The sequence below is a fragment of the Notolepis coatsorum genome (assembly GCF_963971535.1).
Source record: "Notolepis coatsorum genome assembly, chromosome: 2".
Lineage (NCBI taxonomy): Eukaryota > Metazoa > Chordata > Actinopteri > Aulopiformes > Paralepididae > Notolepis > Notolepis coatsorum.
In genome coordinates this window covers 203,130,010-203,147,034 of record NC_140166.1, presented here as the reverse complement: position 1 = coordinate 203,147,034, position 17,025 = coordinate 203,130,010, and the positions used below count along the sequence as shown (strand labels likewise).

Sequence of the window (17,025 nt, the reverse complement as noted above, 5' to 3'; positions counted from 1 at the left end):
CAAATCAAATGTATATAATAGGTATTATGTTTTATGTTTCATCAAGAATGCATGAACGGGGGGTGGGGGGCGTTTCTGATGCAGTAACGGCATTCGTTGTGAACCCCCCACACGCTGATCAGCTGGATCGAAATGAAAACATTGTTGGATCAAGCTGAAATTGATGTCAGATAGTCCTTACCTTTGGTCGGGGGTATTCCAAAAATAATATTCCAATTGTCTGATCGCGATTTCCAGTATTGGTGTTAGGGCTGGGCGATTCTTGCTAAAATGTGAATCACGATTTTTCTCTCTAAGAATTGAGATCACGATTCTCTCACGATTCTTATTTATTCAATAAAATCATTTAAAAAGTAAAAAAATACAAATAAAAAATTAAAAAAAATTAAAAATAAAAATATATAAGACATAATTTGGCACAATTTATGGATAGAGTGTGCCAGATACGTTTCGAAGTGGTCGGATGAAGCGATTTACTCAGGGTCCCAGTATGCCTTTTAACAGCAACATACAGGTCTGTGACATTGAATAGAATATTAAAATCGGAAAAAAGGAAAACGGTTGTCGAGCAAACACGTATATAAACGTTGTTGGCGCAGATTGTGTTAAATAAAGTTGATTTAATAAAATAAAAAAGACTAATTTAATCAGATTAATCACTTTATTCAAATTGAGGATTTAGTTTGAGGATATTTATATATATTAAAAAATTTAAGAATACATTTAAAAGTTTTTTTTAATGATTTAAATGTTTTTCTTTACATTAAAAACGAAGGTTCGAATGTCCGTTCGAAAAACCCTGATGAAGTTCGAAGCCCAAAAACAGGCTTCGGGGACAGCTCTAGTGCGCATATGCGCAAATCTCGCATCTGTGGTCTTCTTCTTCTATAGTCTGCTCAGGCCAGACTATACCACAGAGCCGAATAGGTTTCCTCATCTGCCGGTTTGACTATAGTATTTTTATGATTTACCAGAAGTGCTGAGTCCAACATAGTCTGGTGGAAACGCACCTTATCATCCATAATCATCATCCATATCATCCGTTTAGTCTTCTTCTTCATAATATCCAATAGTTCGCTCTAGGCGATCGCCATTGTCGAACGTTAGATGGCTGTAGTTTGCTCACTGCTGCTCACTCCCTAGTGCTTTGGTTGCTCTCACTGCGGCGTGGGGCGACCCCACACTAAACTGGCCCATGCAGTTCATAAGGCCACCTGTCGGGATTCAATCGTCATTGCAGGTCCCAGGCACACTCACAAAGGCCTGCGTGTTTAGAAGGGGTGTTTAGAGCGGTTAGGTGGCGTAGCGGAGATTGCGTTCGTCACCAACCCCGGAGCTGTGAGCTGGATTCGCCTGTTCGAATCCAGCTCACAGCTCCGGGGTTGTCACCAGCTTGGCTGGCCGTTCACAATAATACAATTGGCTGTATTAGAGGGTGGGAGAAGCTGGCGGGGTGGGTCCGGGTCGTTGTAAACAGCGACTCCTACAGTTCGGTCGGGGCGCCTGCTAAGCGCGGATAGGACCTGAGTGGGATAGTGTGATCCTTCCACACGCTACGCCCTCTCAGGGAGGATCCACGCTGCCAGGTGAAAAGAAGCGGTTGATTGGCTGGACGTGTGTCGGAGGAAGCACGTGGTAGCCTCCACTCTCCCAGATGATCTGACTGTGGGGGGTAAGTGCGCAGCGACCAGGAAGGGGATTGGGAATTGGCATACGACTAACATTGGGATGGGAGAAAATCGGAGGAAAAATGGAGGGGAAAAAAGACAAAAAAAAAGAAAAAAATAAGGGGTGTTTAGAATAAGAAAATAGAAAAAAAGGAAAAAGGAACAAAAAACTAGATATCTCGTTATTGGCGCTCAAGCATCGGCTCTCAGAAACGAGATATTTCGTTATTGGCGCTCAATGAGTTAAAAGTGCTGTAAGTGGTGTTTTTTTGTTTGTTAAAATACGTGTCTATAAGTTAAAATAATAGCTCTACACTCTGACAGCCATAACTGATAATTAATCAGTAACGTGGGTCTCCCAGTCCCTCCACTCTGCAGTAAATGGAAAATAGGTTTTCTGGTATCCTGTTCCCACTTCATCCAATCAAGAGACAGAACTCCACACTGCAAAAATGGTCCGACAAAAATAAGAAATAAAAACTAGTTTTAAGCAAATGTGTCCTTGAAACAAGTCAAATAATCTACCAGCGCAGTAAGCTAATTTGGCTTGGCAAGATTTCTTGAAATAAGTAAAAATATCTAGCGTTCTCTCTCCTGATTGGATAAAGTGGGAAGGGATACCAGACATTTTATTTTGTGTTCACTGGAGAGTGGAGGGACTGGGAGACCTATGTTACTGACCAAACACTATATATCAGTGATGACTGTTGGAATGTGGAGCTATGTAACACTTATTCTAACAAGGGAAATACAACCTTAAATATGCATCCCACCTCACCACACAGCTTGAGCGACTAGCCTTGGGTCTGGGGGCCATACTTGAAGGCTAAAGTACTAAACCCATGAACAACCCATATGGAAAGTCATTCTCTGTCTAATAAACACCAGTAGAATCCAGGCGGGTTGTCAGAGGAGCTCGTAAAGTTCACAACATAGCTGTGTGTGGAAAAGGCACGTGAGGACAGAGATAGTCCTTCCAGAGCAAAACACGATACAGTCTATTTTTAAGCAGGGTTTTACATTCTTGCTCGGATCATCAGTGTCGACACACAGAGTTGACAAACGTCAAATTTAAGTCAATCAGACGGACCAGAAAATAGCACAGCTGCAAAACCTGAGATAAACTGACATTATGACATTACTGCAAATGGCCTGTTGGTTTCAACAAAAAGGGCTCATCATCACCCTATGCCAATGGTTCCCAAACATTTTTAACCAAGCAGTGTTAATTTTGTCAACGAAATTGATGACGAAAGATCTTCCGTCAACAAAGCTTTTTCCCGCGATGACAACGAGACGTGACGTCACGTTATTGAAGACCATGTGACGCTAACATCACTAAATTATTAATTAAATATCGTTGACCACAACTGAAGACAAATTCTCTCTTAATTTATGTTGACTAAAACAAGATGAGACAAAATAATTATAACTTTTAGAATAAGTCACGTTATTATTTCAGCATTTCCCATTTCCGGGTTAAGCTCAGCAGCGTTTATGGCTAAAAGCCAAGCTACATACGTGAGGCTAAAAACCGCGTCCCAGGTATCTCGTGACTACAGCTTATACTAATAACCATGAACGGAATCTGCTACTCTCTCAACACTCCTGCGGCAGCCGAACAGTTCTACCAAAAGAACATAGCATTTAAGACGATGGAGGCTGAGAGGATGGCTAGGCTAATAGCCTGGGAGTCGGGACCTATATCCCCCAGACACATACTTGCTCTCTTTCATCGGTGTATACCCACTACTATCAACATTACACAAGGATACAACAAGGACAAGACCACGTTCACTTAAGAAAAGAAACAGACGAGTACTAACACTGATTGACCCTGCTATAAGTTATGAATACCTTTAGCGCTTGAAGTGCACTAAAACATCGTAATGACTTTTTATTTTTCATATAATGTTGGGTACATGCTCAGTAGAGTTAGAACGCTCCCAGTCTTAGGGGCTGTGATATTTTGTTACCACTTTATCCACATAGAAGTGCGGTGGCAGGTTCGCTAAGCTAATGTTATTAGCCGAATGCTCTGATGGGGGCTGCCATTTTAAGTTTAAAGTGACGTCAGCGATCTACGGTACGACCCGAGGGACAAAAGGGAATGTGTGTGTGACCCGGCCGTAGTGTTGTCAAAAATATCGAAAAATCGATACATATCGATTCTGAATATTTAAAACGGTTTCAATACTCATTTCCCGAAATATCGATACTTTCTGCAGTATCGATACCAGCTGGGTTGCTCGCAGTGTTCTACCGCAAGTTGTTGACAGACAGACACACGCTGTTGCAGAGCACGCTTGCCCCTCCTCCTCCTCCCCCTCAGAGACCAACAGACACACGCTGCTGCAGCCCTCCCCCTCACAGACCTCACAGTTTGTCAACAAAGATTTTAGCTCCGAATATGGCTAGTGCAGAGCCTCCGCAACTTGTGCTTGTTGTGGATAAAGAAAACAGCAGAAGTGCTGTTTGGAAGTACTTCGGGTTTCAAGTAAACGACGAAGGAAAAGCTAAAGATGCCACGATGCCCATTTGCAAGCGTTGTTACAGAGCAGTGCCAACGATACAGCTATTAGCTAACGTTAGCTAGTCGTTCCTCCGTTAGCTTATGCTAGCTAGCTGGCCACCTTTATAATTACTTCATGGAAACGGAGTAACGTTAAGTCGAGTTCATACTAACTACACTAGTACACGTATGAACTATGAACTCGACATAACGTTACCCCGTTTCCATGAAGTGTTTAATTAGCAGCAATCTTGTTGAAAATGTAACGTTAATTCTCTCTCTCTCTCTCTCTCCCGCCGTCATGAAAATTGTTGTAGTTGTTGTTTTAACCAAATAAAAAGCAGCAGCACTATTGCATAACTGAGTCATGTTTGCTATGTATTTCCTTCTTTAGGGGAGTTTGTTTCACAGTTTTAGCATGATGTTTTATAGATGGCTAGGTTAAACAGGTTTTTGTTTTTAACACTTTGACGACCGATGGGCTTAAGTCTAATTAGTGGCTAGAGGACCGGGGAATGTAAACGAACATGTGGGTTTTCTAACAGCTATATCTATACTTTATAGTGTTGCTATCTGTCCATTCTCATTGTCAATTGAGTGCATAAACCGTCCCTTCAGAATGGCTTAAAGAAAAAAATAATCCATCTGTAGGTTGTCATTTTATAGCGCCGTGAATATAAGCTTTATCGCAGATTTCGTACCATCTATTTTCTGGAAAGCTAGTTATAGAGCTAAAGGCTACTAACGTTATATTCAACAGCATTTCCGTTGTATATATGCTAATGAAATAACATAAACTGCTTATGATCCGGACTATCCCAGAGCATCTATGGATGAAAGGGGGGCGGCGGGGGACGTCGATTAGTATTATCGATTACCAATACAGTGTCCGTGTAAGTAGCCACATTCACAGATCGATTGCTTGCGTTGCACAACAAGCTCCGATCCGGCTATAAATTAGGTGATAAATGTCTTACAGTCAGCCCGTGTGATAACCGGCAGCATTTCCCTGTTATCGATCGGCATCTGGTAGATCGATATGTCCATTGGTTGATGATAAATCCCCTTATTCCATGGTGAAAACTCCGCTTCGAAACGTGATACACGGTGCATGCTGTTGGTTTGTGATCAGAGTAATATGATACTTCATTGGAGGGTACAAAAAAAATCCATTCGCCCACAATGATACTGCAGTGGAGCGATGGCGCCCCTAAGAGGATCTGGCCGGTAGTGCATGTTGCCGATTCCACAGAGGCGGGTAGATCTGCAGAGTCGATCGGGGATCTTGATCCGGTTATTAATATGGAATAAAACAATAACAACTTGCCACGGCTATATACGTGCCTCTGGTCCACAACGCATGGCACCGAAACACGTATTTATACGTGGCTGGTCCTTAAAGTGTTAAGAGGGGGTTGATTTAGATTAGATAATTTAGTTATTTTTAAATGTCTGATCTAAAGATAAACAAAGGGTTTTAAAGGTGTTATATTTATCTTCTCTTATAGTACCAGAGAGAAGCTGAGTAGAATCAACCAGCAACAAAAGCAAAATTTGTTAAAAAAAAAAAAATATATATATATATATATATATATATATATATATATTATTTTATTGGTATCGAAAATGGTATCGAATATCGATACTTTTCAAGGTATCGTATCGAAGTCGAAATTCCAGTATCGTGACAACACTTGACGTGTGTGAAATTTGTACAGTAGGTCCCAGTGAGAATAGACCTGTCGCTAAACCACGCCCCAAAATAGAATTTGTCCAATCATATCACAGCAAAATCATCGCTGCACAAACCTCGGTCAACTAGGTTTGTAAGCTGTATCAAACCAGACGGCTTTGATCGAAACCACTGTCAAGAGTTCAGTTTTATGTTATTATCTACCTAATATCCGATGGTGAAACGCTGTGCGTGGGGTACCTGTAATTTGGACACCAGGTACCCTGAAAGACTGGATGGAGGAGTATATTTCATACCTTTTCCGAAGCCCAAACGAAAAGTGCAAGCGGTGGATTCTACCGTGTCGTCGACCACATACACAACTGAATGTGAAGACCATTACCAAGGACACTTATGTTTGCTCAAAGGTAAGGTCAATTCATAAAGACATAATATTTGACGGCATGTATTAGAAACGTAGACCAAACTATTAGTTTGCTAACGTTTGACTTTGACTGCGAACTAGCTATCATATATCCAGCCCAGTTAGCCAACGTTAGCAGCTAGCTAACGTTAGCAGCTAGCTAACGTTAGCTGCCAACATGTAACGATACCGCAGATATTTCTGCATCATAACGTTAGCTTATACTCTGGACTGGATTGATAGCAGGGCTAGTACTAGTAGAGCCAGCTAGCGGTAAAGCTCCCAGGTGTGAATGGAACTGTGTGAATGTGAAGCAGGGCTTTGCTGAAAAAGAGCATTCATGCTCAGCGAACCTACCCTGGTAAATAAAGGTTATATACAGAACCATAACCTAGCCCCAACCATAACCATAAGCTAACCCTGACCATACTCTTAACGTTGACTGTAGCCACTAGGTTTATTCCAAAAGGCCACAGATGAGTGTGAGTGTATCAACCGGTTTGTAGGAATCAATAAAATCCACTTTGAGCTGCATTTTATGTATGAAAGATGCTCCATAAATGAACTATTATTATTATCTGTCTATGCTTAGCTAATACTCAGCTTTTTGTGTTTTTTTCACACAATGAGGTGTGCTGGAGATGTTACTGCCTCTCCCCCTCATCCATCTCCCCTTATCCATCACCCCTCTCTCCTTATCCATCACCCCTCTCTCCTCCCCTCTTACTCCAGATGAGGAGTGCCGGCCTGTGGAGCAGGCTCCCCGGAATGGGACATTACTAGAAAGCTAAAGAATGCTTAAAATGTAATAGGAATGTTAGAGGTTCTAGAAGGTTCTACTATGACATCATCACCAACGTTCCAGAATGATCGGGCAGGACTAAGGTTCTAGAATGTACTGCCATGACATCACACACGTTCCAGAATGTTCGGGCGGCACTAATTTTCTAGAATGTTCCTAACAATAGGTCTGTGAGTGAATTATGTACCATTACAATCACTACAGTACTGTATTAAGTTTCAAACGTAAAAGTACAGTACATATTCTATAGGGTGTTCTTGTATTTCAGTGCATTCAACCCTCGATTGACCTGAAGGTTGTTAAAGTGGTCCAGTTATGCTGCTCTGTGTCCCTCAGATTGCTGGTTTACAATGTTAAAGTATTTAATCTTCATCAACAGTTGCTGATATTGCAAATGTCAACAGACCAGGCTATTAATCCACAATGGAGGTACTAGAAGAATATAATGTTAAATTACCATAGATGTATCACAACAACACATGATATTGTTCGCTATTCCAGTTTATATCGTACATCCATTTGTGTAACTGTAAATCCATGTATATTTATTGTATATATAAAAAATAGTGGCTATTTATGTACACTTTAGTTGTGGGTTTTCTTTTCTAATCAGAGTGATCTATCTTGAGAATGTGTTGTATATGCATTTATTTATATTTATATTAAATATAACTTATACTTAGTGTTATAAGAAAAGTTATAAGAAAAAGAAAATGTCCTGTACCCATATAGCCTACTGTGATTTACAGGTATTTTGGTAAATGGCTGTATTTATATAGAGCTTTTATCCAAAGCGCTTTACAATTTGTTTCTCACATCTTACCCATTCACTCACACATTCACACACCGGTGGAGGCAACCATGCAAGGTGCCAACCTGCTCATCAGTGTCTTGCTCAAGGACACTTCGACACGCTGCCCGGGAGGAGCGAGAATCAAACCGGGAACCTCCGGATTACCAGACGACTGTTCTACTCCCAAGCCACTGTCGCCCCCTATTATTAGGTCTATTTTATTATTAGGTATTTTTTACTTTGGTCTCTATCACTATACATTTATAGTTCGTGTAATCAATCATTTGACCTGATGTACACTAGAATGTGCAGCATACCATTCTCTGACGTCTCACCCCTTTATGGATGAGGATTGTTGGCAAGTGACACTGACAGCTCTCACTTTTTTCCTCATTCTAGTGACTAGTAGTGACACAACTGTCGGGTCTAGCTTGTATACTGCGTTGGACCACTAAACTAAATGTATCAGCAATAGTAATAATCATGGATTATCGTCATAGTTCTTGTAAACTTCAATCAAGTCAACTGTAATTAATGCGACGTTATCTATAGCTAATGCTTGCATCACCATGGAGGTCTAAGGTAAATGTGTATCTCATGAACGTACTTTACCACTGCATATTGTAACCCTCTCTGTCTGCTTCTAGATGAAATATTTGTGTTATCTTTAAAAAACAGGTCTATTACCTGCTGTGGTAAATCTCCCGCGGCATAGCCCCTTTCGTGACTGTGAAGCAAGGCTTGCATCACAGTCAGGAAAGGGGCTACCAGGCGGTTAGGTGGCCGAGCGGAGATTGCGTTCGTCACCAACCCCGGAGCTGTGAGCTGGATTCGCCTGTTCGAATCCAGCTCACAGCTCCGGGGTTGTCACCAGCTTGGCTGGCCGTCTGCACTAATACAATTGGCTGTATTAGAGGGTGGGAGAAGCTGGCGGGGTGGGTCCGGGTCGTTGTAAACAGCGACTCCTACAGTTCGGTCGGGGCGCCTGCTAAGCGCGGATAGGACTTGAGGGGGATAGTGTGGTCCTCCCACACGCTACGCCCTCTCGATGAGAATCCGCGCTGCCAGGTGAAAAGAAGCGGTGATTGGCTGGACGTGTGTCGGAGGAAGCACGTGGTAGCCTCCACTCTCCCAGATGATCTGACTGTGGGGGGTAAGTGCGCAGCGACCAGGAAGGGACTGGGAATTGGCATACGACTGACATTGGGATGGGAGAAAAATCGGAGGAAAAATGGAGGGGGAAAAAGATCAATAAAAAAAAAAAAAAAGGGAAAGGGGCTACCTACGGCCATCGTCAACGAGAGTCATCCACGGTCGGCTTAGCTTGACCGAGTTTTCAAAGGGGGCGTGGTTTAGCGACAGGTCTATTGCAATCAGTGTGTACTGTGTATTTACACTATCCTAATGTTCCTTTGTTGGTAAAAAAAATAAAAAAAGCTATTTAAATCAGAATATGTTCCATTCCATGTCTGACTATTTCTGAATCTATTGACCATTTCAAGGAATGTTTGGTTACTATTGGGCTTCTAGCCTTCTACTGAACTTATTGTGAATCAGCTGATAGGGTTTTGGCTAGACTATATTTAATAAATAGAATTGCATTATTTACAATATAAAATGCCTTTTTTTCATTAGCGAAAACTAGACAAAAATCATCCGTTTTCTGCTACTAAATCTAGACTAACACTGACTAAGACTAAAATGCTCAGACATTTAGTTGACTAAAACCGACTAAACGAAAAATAAATGCAGATGACTAAATATGATGAAAACGAAAAAAGGAGCACTTGACACATGACTAAGACTAAAACTAAAATGAAAATAGCTGCCAAAATTAACACTGTAACCAAGACACCTCTGAAAATAGGCATAGGCTATGATGATATTTTACAATAATAACTTGCCCCTGCTTCTGAGGCACAGAGCTAAGACGCAGTGTGGGGACAGAGTCTGGCAAGAGACCAGTGTGCATTGTGAGTCCCATGTGTAGATAACTGCGAGTTCATCTTGGGCGACTAGCAGTGTGTGGAGAGAGCTGAGTGGATCCAGGGCTGGTCGTAGTCGTCACTCATATATGCAGGGGATATTTGAGAACAAATGAGACTCGAGTGGAAAACACTGTTGTCAATTTGTGCTTGAAACTATCTTTGCAATGTAAATGCACATTCAGTAGTGAGTATAGCCTATCCAATTGCATGCCATTTCAAAATATAAACAGTATATGTGTTTAATGTGCTCACAAAACAAATTTTGACATGTAATTAAATAAAGTGTGGTACAATTTATTATGTAGAATAGGATTGTGAAATGAGCAGATTGTGGCGGCACCCCTGGAGTTATCACAGCGCACCAGGGTGCCACGTCACCCACTTTGGGAAGCGCTGCCCTATGCTATAGACATAAAGAGATACTCTGTTTAGACTATACTGTAGTCTGTCCTACTGTACAGTAGTAAGCTACAACTCCTGAAGAGAAGAGGGCAAAACCTTGAGCTTTCAGTAGCTTATTCGCTAGGACGTTTGCATGCTAGCAAGGCAAACACAGCTCCTACTGTAGGTCCTGCATTTCCCTAACAGGCTTCTGACAAAGTCAAAGTCAGCTGAGTCAGCTGAAATCACAGGACTGCTAGACAGTGCTCTGCTACACTAACCGCATGCATACACAACTCAACATTTACGGCACATAATAGGAAAAACAGTCAGGGATTTCCTCACAGCACGCTTCCCCTCCCGTGATGCCACCATGACAGCCAGGTAGAACTATATGAGTGCAATCCTTTTACAATATACCAGATGCTTTCTAAGTGCAATTCTGGGGAAAGGAGTGACTTGCTGTAACTTTATGGGGCTTTTCAATAGCATTGTTTTTAGTTTTCTTTAATGAATTTTTGAATTCATCCTACTTATTCTATAAGACGTATGCAATACTGCAAACTATCAAACTCACCACCACCTAATGCCAAGGGCAAATAGAACCCTAGAACACACAACCATAAAACCAGTATGACCCTACCAGCCATAACCCATTAGAACCAGCATGACCCTACCACTACCAGACATAACACAACCATAGAACCAGTACGACCCTACTAGCCATAACTCAACCATAGAACCAGTACGACCCTACCAGCCATAACCCAACCATAGAACCAGCATGACCCTTGTAGCAGAGTGGCCTATTGGCACTGCCCCTTTAAGACAGGCAGTCTAATTGCCATATAGGACTCAGCTGAGTTGATTGCAGAGAGTGAAGCAGGGCAAGTGGAGCAGAGCAAGGAAGCAGAGAAAGGAAGCAGAGCAGGAGAGAGGAGTGAAGTGAGAGCAAGGGAAATACTGAGATGAAAATGCGAGTTAAGAAGGCAAAGAACAAGTCGATTTGGAGGAAATTATGACAGACTCCTCATGTATCCTGTGGCCTACAACATGGCCGGTCAAAGATAGTATCACCTGTAAAGAGAGAACACCAGTGCTGGCAAGTTAACCCCTTCCATGAACTGTCTCTTCAAACCCCCCAACTTATCCCAGACTTGACCACCTTTACTCAAGATCTCCAGTGTCCCTGTTTTCCCAGCTTCCCCCTACCAATCTCCAAGCTCTCCTCACCCACCACTTGAGCCTACCCCAGTACCCCAGCCTGCTACCCCCACTGAGCACACACAATCTGGACTGTCTGTTTTACTTATTGCCATTTTGCACTTGTGTTTTATGTATCTGGTTTGCACTTAATTATTGAATACAGCATATATCATTTCACTAAATACTGTTTGCCTGCTTCTTATTTAAACCTTATCACAAGCTCATTTTTGTAGTGGAGGTTACTAAGAGCTAACCGGTATTGACACTGACAGTAAGATTTATTTTGCTTATTTCATTTGTTGATTTGATTTGATTATATTGGGCTGACCACCGCTACACCCTACCAGCCATAACTCAACCATAGAACCAGTACGACCCTACCAGCCATAACAACGATAAAACCAGTATGACCCTACCGGCCATAACTCCAACCAGGGAAACATATAAAAGTCCACTCTGGCCCTTATAGCTCAGAGAGCACAGGGGAGAGGCAGACCAGACAGAACCGAAGCAAACAACTGGTCTCTCAGACAAACCAGAGACATCAAAGCCAACCACAAGAGGAGGAGGAGGAGGCCTGGAGTTTTATGATCTGAAATCCAGTTCCCGAGAACAGCCAGTCCACTGGAAATGGGCGTCTCTGTCGGCAGTCGACACTCAAGAGAAAACACAGTTTTGACGAGAAAAGGTTTCCAAGGCCATCGCCCAGTGAGTTAGAGAATAGGACTTGCTTTCATACATGCGTTGGGCTATTTCCCCTTTGAGCCCCTCATCCCTTCATTCAATAATAGTCAAAATATTAGCTTCTAATCTAGCCACCTGCTGTCAGAAGGGTTGTGTGTTCCAAAGACTCTTGTACGGAGCAAGGTTATTATAGTTAGCTAAAGCTAAGCTAAACTAACTAGGTGAAAAAAGAAACAAACAAAATAAATTTTAGTTAACTCAAATAAAGATACAAATAAAAATAGATTTTGAGAAAAGAAGTAAAACAAACTGGAACAAATTGTGTACTTGTGTACTAAAAATAAACAAAAAAAATATATATAAAGAAAATGTATTTAGTTGTAGTCTCTGTCAATGTGTCAGGCATTGCTGCATATCTTCATTGAAACTGGGATGTTTACACAATACTTATTCTGAAGTTCTTAAATCTTGCCCCTGACAAATACCCCCGATAATATACTAAACAAAAAACTAAAACTAATACTGAAATTAATAAAAACTAAAACTAAACAAGTTTAAACAATACAAAATAAACTGAAACTAGCAAGCCCACTCTGGAAACTCTATATATTATAATTAAAAAAAAATATTATATATATATATATATATATATATATATATATATATATATATATATATATATAAAACCCTGGTGCAGAACAGAAGGAGGATGATGTCAAAACAGCCTGAGGGGTCGTAGTTCAGTCCTAGCCAGTAGCACCCCTGTAAAGCCGCCTCCAAAGCTCAACCACGCAGGGCAACAAAACCTGTTTGACCAACAAGAATTTTGAAAAGACCAGGCAGAAAATGCATTTTTGATAAAAAAAAATTTAAAGGATAGAGGGAGATTTAAAGTATACAAAAATTATAATAATTTTTTTTATTGGTGAGGCCAAAATACAAACCACAGTATAGACAGCAGTTCCGGGGAGGACTATGATTGCGGCTTGTCCATAACCAGCCTATGAGGAGAGAGAAACATCTAGCTTAATGAATTGCCTTTCATCAGAGGACAAAAGCGGGGTGAGCCTTGAGGAATGTCCCCCGCTCTCTGACGGACAAAGGGGGCAGCCCTGCCTCGTGCCCACAGGGAGAGTGGTGGAGTGGAGGAATGCACAGAGGCATCTGTGGATTTGCATCTGATAATCAGTCTATTAACCCAGCCTCCCCCCAGTTGTTTATCAGTCTATTAACCAGTGGCGGCTCGTACATAGAGGGCGCTCGGGCGCCGCCCCCCTGGTGGAGAGAGAAGGAGAAGAATTTTTTGGGATTTAGATTTTGGACTCTAAAAATACAATAAACATGTTTAAAATAAATAATAATTACTCATTTTAAGTAAGTTTGTTTAAAATGCACTAACGTTAATATATCAAATATAAATCATTGTTTTGTGCGTGATTCACGTCACTCTCTCCTGATGACGTGACATCTACCTCCAAGCCTGGGCGCATAGACTTAACGCGCACAGTGGTGGGCGTCACTGCAGCCAATGTATCGTCGCAGCCAATGTAAATGGATCAAGCAAATAAATGTAGCCTATTAGGGTCTTCAAATATGATGTCTGGGGGGCGCGTTTTCTAGCGCTCGAAGCAAGCTCAGTGCGCCACTGTACTCAGTCGTCAAGACAGAAAATAATGCTTGGAGGAGGAGCCAGGGGTATTTTCAGATTGTGAGTTAGCTTGCGTGTGCTAACAGTGTTGGATCTAACTACCGTACTTTTCGGACTATAAGCCGCGGCTTTTTCCCCCATTTTTCGACCCTGCGGCTTATATAACGGTGCGGCTTATATGTGACTCGACGTGACCAAACCCGAAAATGTAAAAATCTAAATATTGCTTTTTTGACTGCATTGAAATGTTATTTATCTGTTCCCTTATTTGCTAAACTTAATACAACTTGTAAATGAGTTCATTCTTGTTATTTGTCCAACAGTATTGTGTCCCAATGCTAATTACATATGGTAATTAAACATTAAAACACCTGCGGCTTATAGTCCAGTGCGGCTTATATATGTATACATCATTCAATTTAGCTGCTGCGGCTTATAGTCAGGTGCGGCTTATAGTGCGAAAAGTACGGTAAATGGATTTACATGGACACTTTTTATCATGGAAAGTTCAAGCCCGGACCACAAAACAACAACAAGTGAGTCTATGTACTGTTCTGTAGCTACTGAAACTGATTGAATATGGCAAGATTCAAGAGGTTTATTTGTCACATACACTCTCTCTCTCTCTCTCTCTCTCTCTCTCTCTCTCTCTCTCTCTCTCTCTCTCTCTCACACAACACAGTATGCACTCACCAAAATTTACTATTATTGCATAACTGATTAAAAAAAAATTATAATCTACGACTTTTAACGGCAACATACAGGTCCCCTACATTGAATAGGATATTAACACTTTAATCACCATGGGTTAAATTCATAATTTACCATCCCTCGCCAGCTCTATTTGTCTATGGAGAAGTTCCCCTTCTTTGCAGGGCTATAACTTTTTAAATTCTATTGCTAAATTGCCATTATTATGGCCCATTCAATGTCCTATATGTATTGTTCAGGGTGTAGCAACGTTAAACTTTTTCATTCACATATTCATACTAAAATATGGTCTAAAGTATAAGTATGTTTTTATCGTTTTCTGCAGCTTTCTCCAGAACTTGATTTATAGCTCCAAATGCATTATATGCATGATGAAATACAGTTTGATAGCGATCTGTGCCAGATAATAAATTTCAACTGGAGGTACTTCTAGAAGTTTCTACGTATCATCTGATGATGACCGGATGGGCGGGGGATCGTTTATAATTCCGTGGGCAGCGTTAGATGATTCATCCAGAGTGGGTCATATGTTCATCAGATCAGTTAGTATAGAAGACGTTAGAAAATAACGTTGAAACTCACCGTGGCTTCCTCGCGCCGCTGGCAGATGAGCGTGGAACAGAATTTTTTCTATTATGGGATGGAGAAATGCCCGATCCATTTCCAGGTTGTATAATAGTATATACGTCCAAATCATGTTGTTTTTTCGAGTTATTTGCACCGATTGATGTTCACTGTGTCAATACGGAGTCTCTCTAACGATAGCGAGTGGCCGGACCACATATGAGCACTACCGGTTCAAAGGTTAATTTCCGGCTGGCGATCTGCCGATCGGCCACCAGATGGCGCTCTTGAACCGCTAGAGAGTTGAGTGGCGCTTTGCACTGTGTCTCAGGGCTCCGGAAAGGAAATATGATTTCGATGACAGATTTTTGAAATATTGACATCAAAGACGAGTTACGGCGTCTTCGGCAGAATGAGCATGGCTAGGAATGACGTGTAAACTCGTTCCCGGCGATCATCAAAATCGAAAAAAGGGAAAACGATCCAAAAACATATATACGGTATACGTGGTTGGTCACCAGTTGTTTATCAGTCTATTAACCCAGCCTCCCCAGTTGTTTATCAGTCTATTAACCCAGCCTCCCCAGTTGTTTATCAGTCTATTAACCCAGCCTCCCCCAGTTGTTTATCAGTCTATTAACCCAGCCTCCCCCAGTTGTTTATCAGTCTATTAACACCGGCCTCCCCCAGTTGTTAATCAGTCTATTAACCCAGCCTCCCCCAGTTGTTAATCAGTCTATTAACCCAGCCTCCCCCAGTTGTTTATCAGTCTATTAACCCAGCCTCCCCAGTTGTTTATCAGTCTATTAACCCAGCCTCCCCAGTTGTTTATCAGTCTATTAACCCAGCCTCCCCAGTTGTTTATCAGTCTATTAACCCAGCCTCCCCAGTTGTTTATCAGTCTATTAACCCAGCCTCCCCCAGTTGTTTATCAGTCTATTAACCCAGCCTCCCCCAGTTGTTTATCAGTCTATTAACCCAGCCTCCCCCAGTTGTTTATCAGTCTATTAACCCAGCCTCCCCCAGTTGTTAATCAGTCTATTAACCCAGCCTCCCCCAGTTGTTTATCAGTCTATTAACCCAGCCTCCCCCAGTTGTTTATCAGTCTATTAACCCAGCCTCCCCCAGTTGTTTATCAGTCTATTAACCCAGCCTCCCCCAGTTGTTTATCAGTCTATTAACACCGGCCTCCCCCAGTTGTTAATCAGTCTATTAACCCAGCCTCCCCCAGTTGTTTATCAGTCTATTAACCCAGCCTCCCCTAGTTGTTTATCAGTCTATTAATCCAGCCTCCCCAGTTGTTTATCAGTCTATTAACCCAGCCTCCCCAGTTGTTTATCAGTCTATTAACCCAGCCTCCCCAGTTGTTTTCAAAGCAGTGGTTCATAAGGCAGCCCCTGAAACAAAAACACGCCCCTTGAAACCAATTTGGAGCCACCGCCACCGTCTCCGTATGAAGTGGTGGTGATGGTAAATGGTGCATTTATAGAACAGCTTTTAACCAAAGCGCTTTTTCCTCACATTCACACAGCGACGGCGGAGGCGACCATGCAAGGTGCCAACCTGCTCATCGGGAGCAATTAGGGGTTAAGTGTCTTGCTCAAGGCAAGAAGGAGCGTAAATCGAACCCGGGAACCTTCCGATTACCAGACGACCGCTCTACCTCCCGAGCCACCGTCGCTCCCTGGTGGTAGAGGGGGCGGGGGCATCCAACACCCACAGTCGCAGCACGGTGCCAGATGGTGTCAGTCGTGCGCGGATGCTTACTCATCTGTCGGTCGCCGTAACTGATGGCCTCGGCGAGCGGACTCCATCCCTGAGCGTTCTTCACCTTCACTGGTGCATTGTGGGCCAGCAGGAGATGGGCGCACTCTGTGGAATTGAGAGAGAGAGACACAAGATAATTATTGTACAGTAATTCACTGACAAGGTCATTACACAATGCACAGCTAGTCACGCTGCGGAACAAATCT

General features: G+C 42.1%; 1 protein-coding gene across 1 annotated transcript in view; it reads right to left on the bottom strand.

Annotated features, from left to right (window-relative positions):
• The window catches only part of ankrd13c (ankyrin repeat domain 13C), a 95,450-nt gene that overhangs the window by 43,699 nt on the left and 34,726 nt on the right, over positions 1–17,025 (bottom strand). The window contains exon 3 of the mRNA XM_084338000.1: positions 16,820–16,924. Coding sequence (XP_084194126.1) covers positions 16,820–16,924 — 105 coding nt within the window. The remainder of the gene's footprint in view (positions 1–16,819; positions 16,925–17,025) is intronic.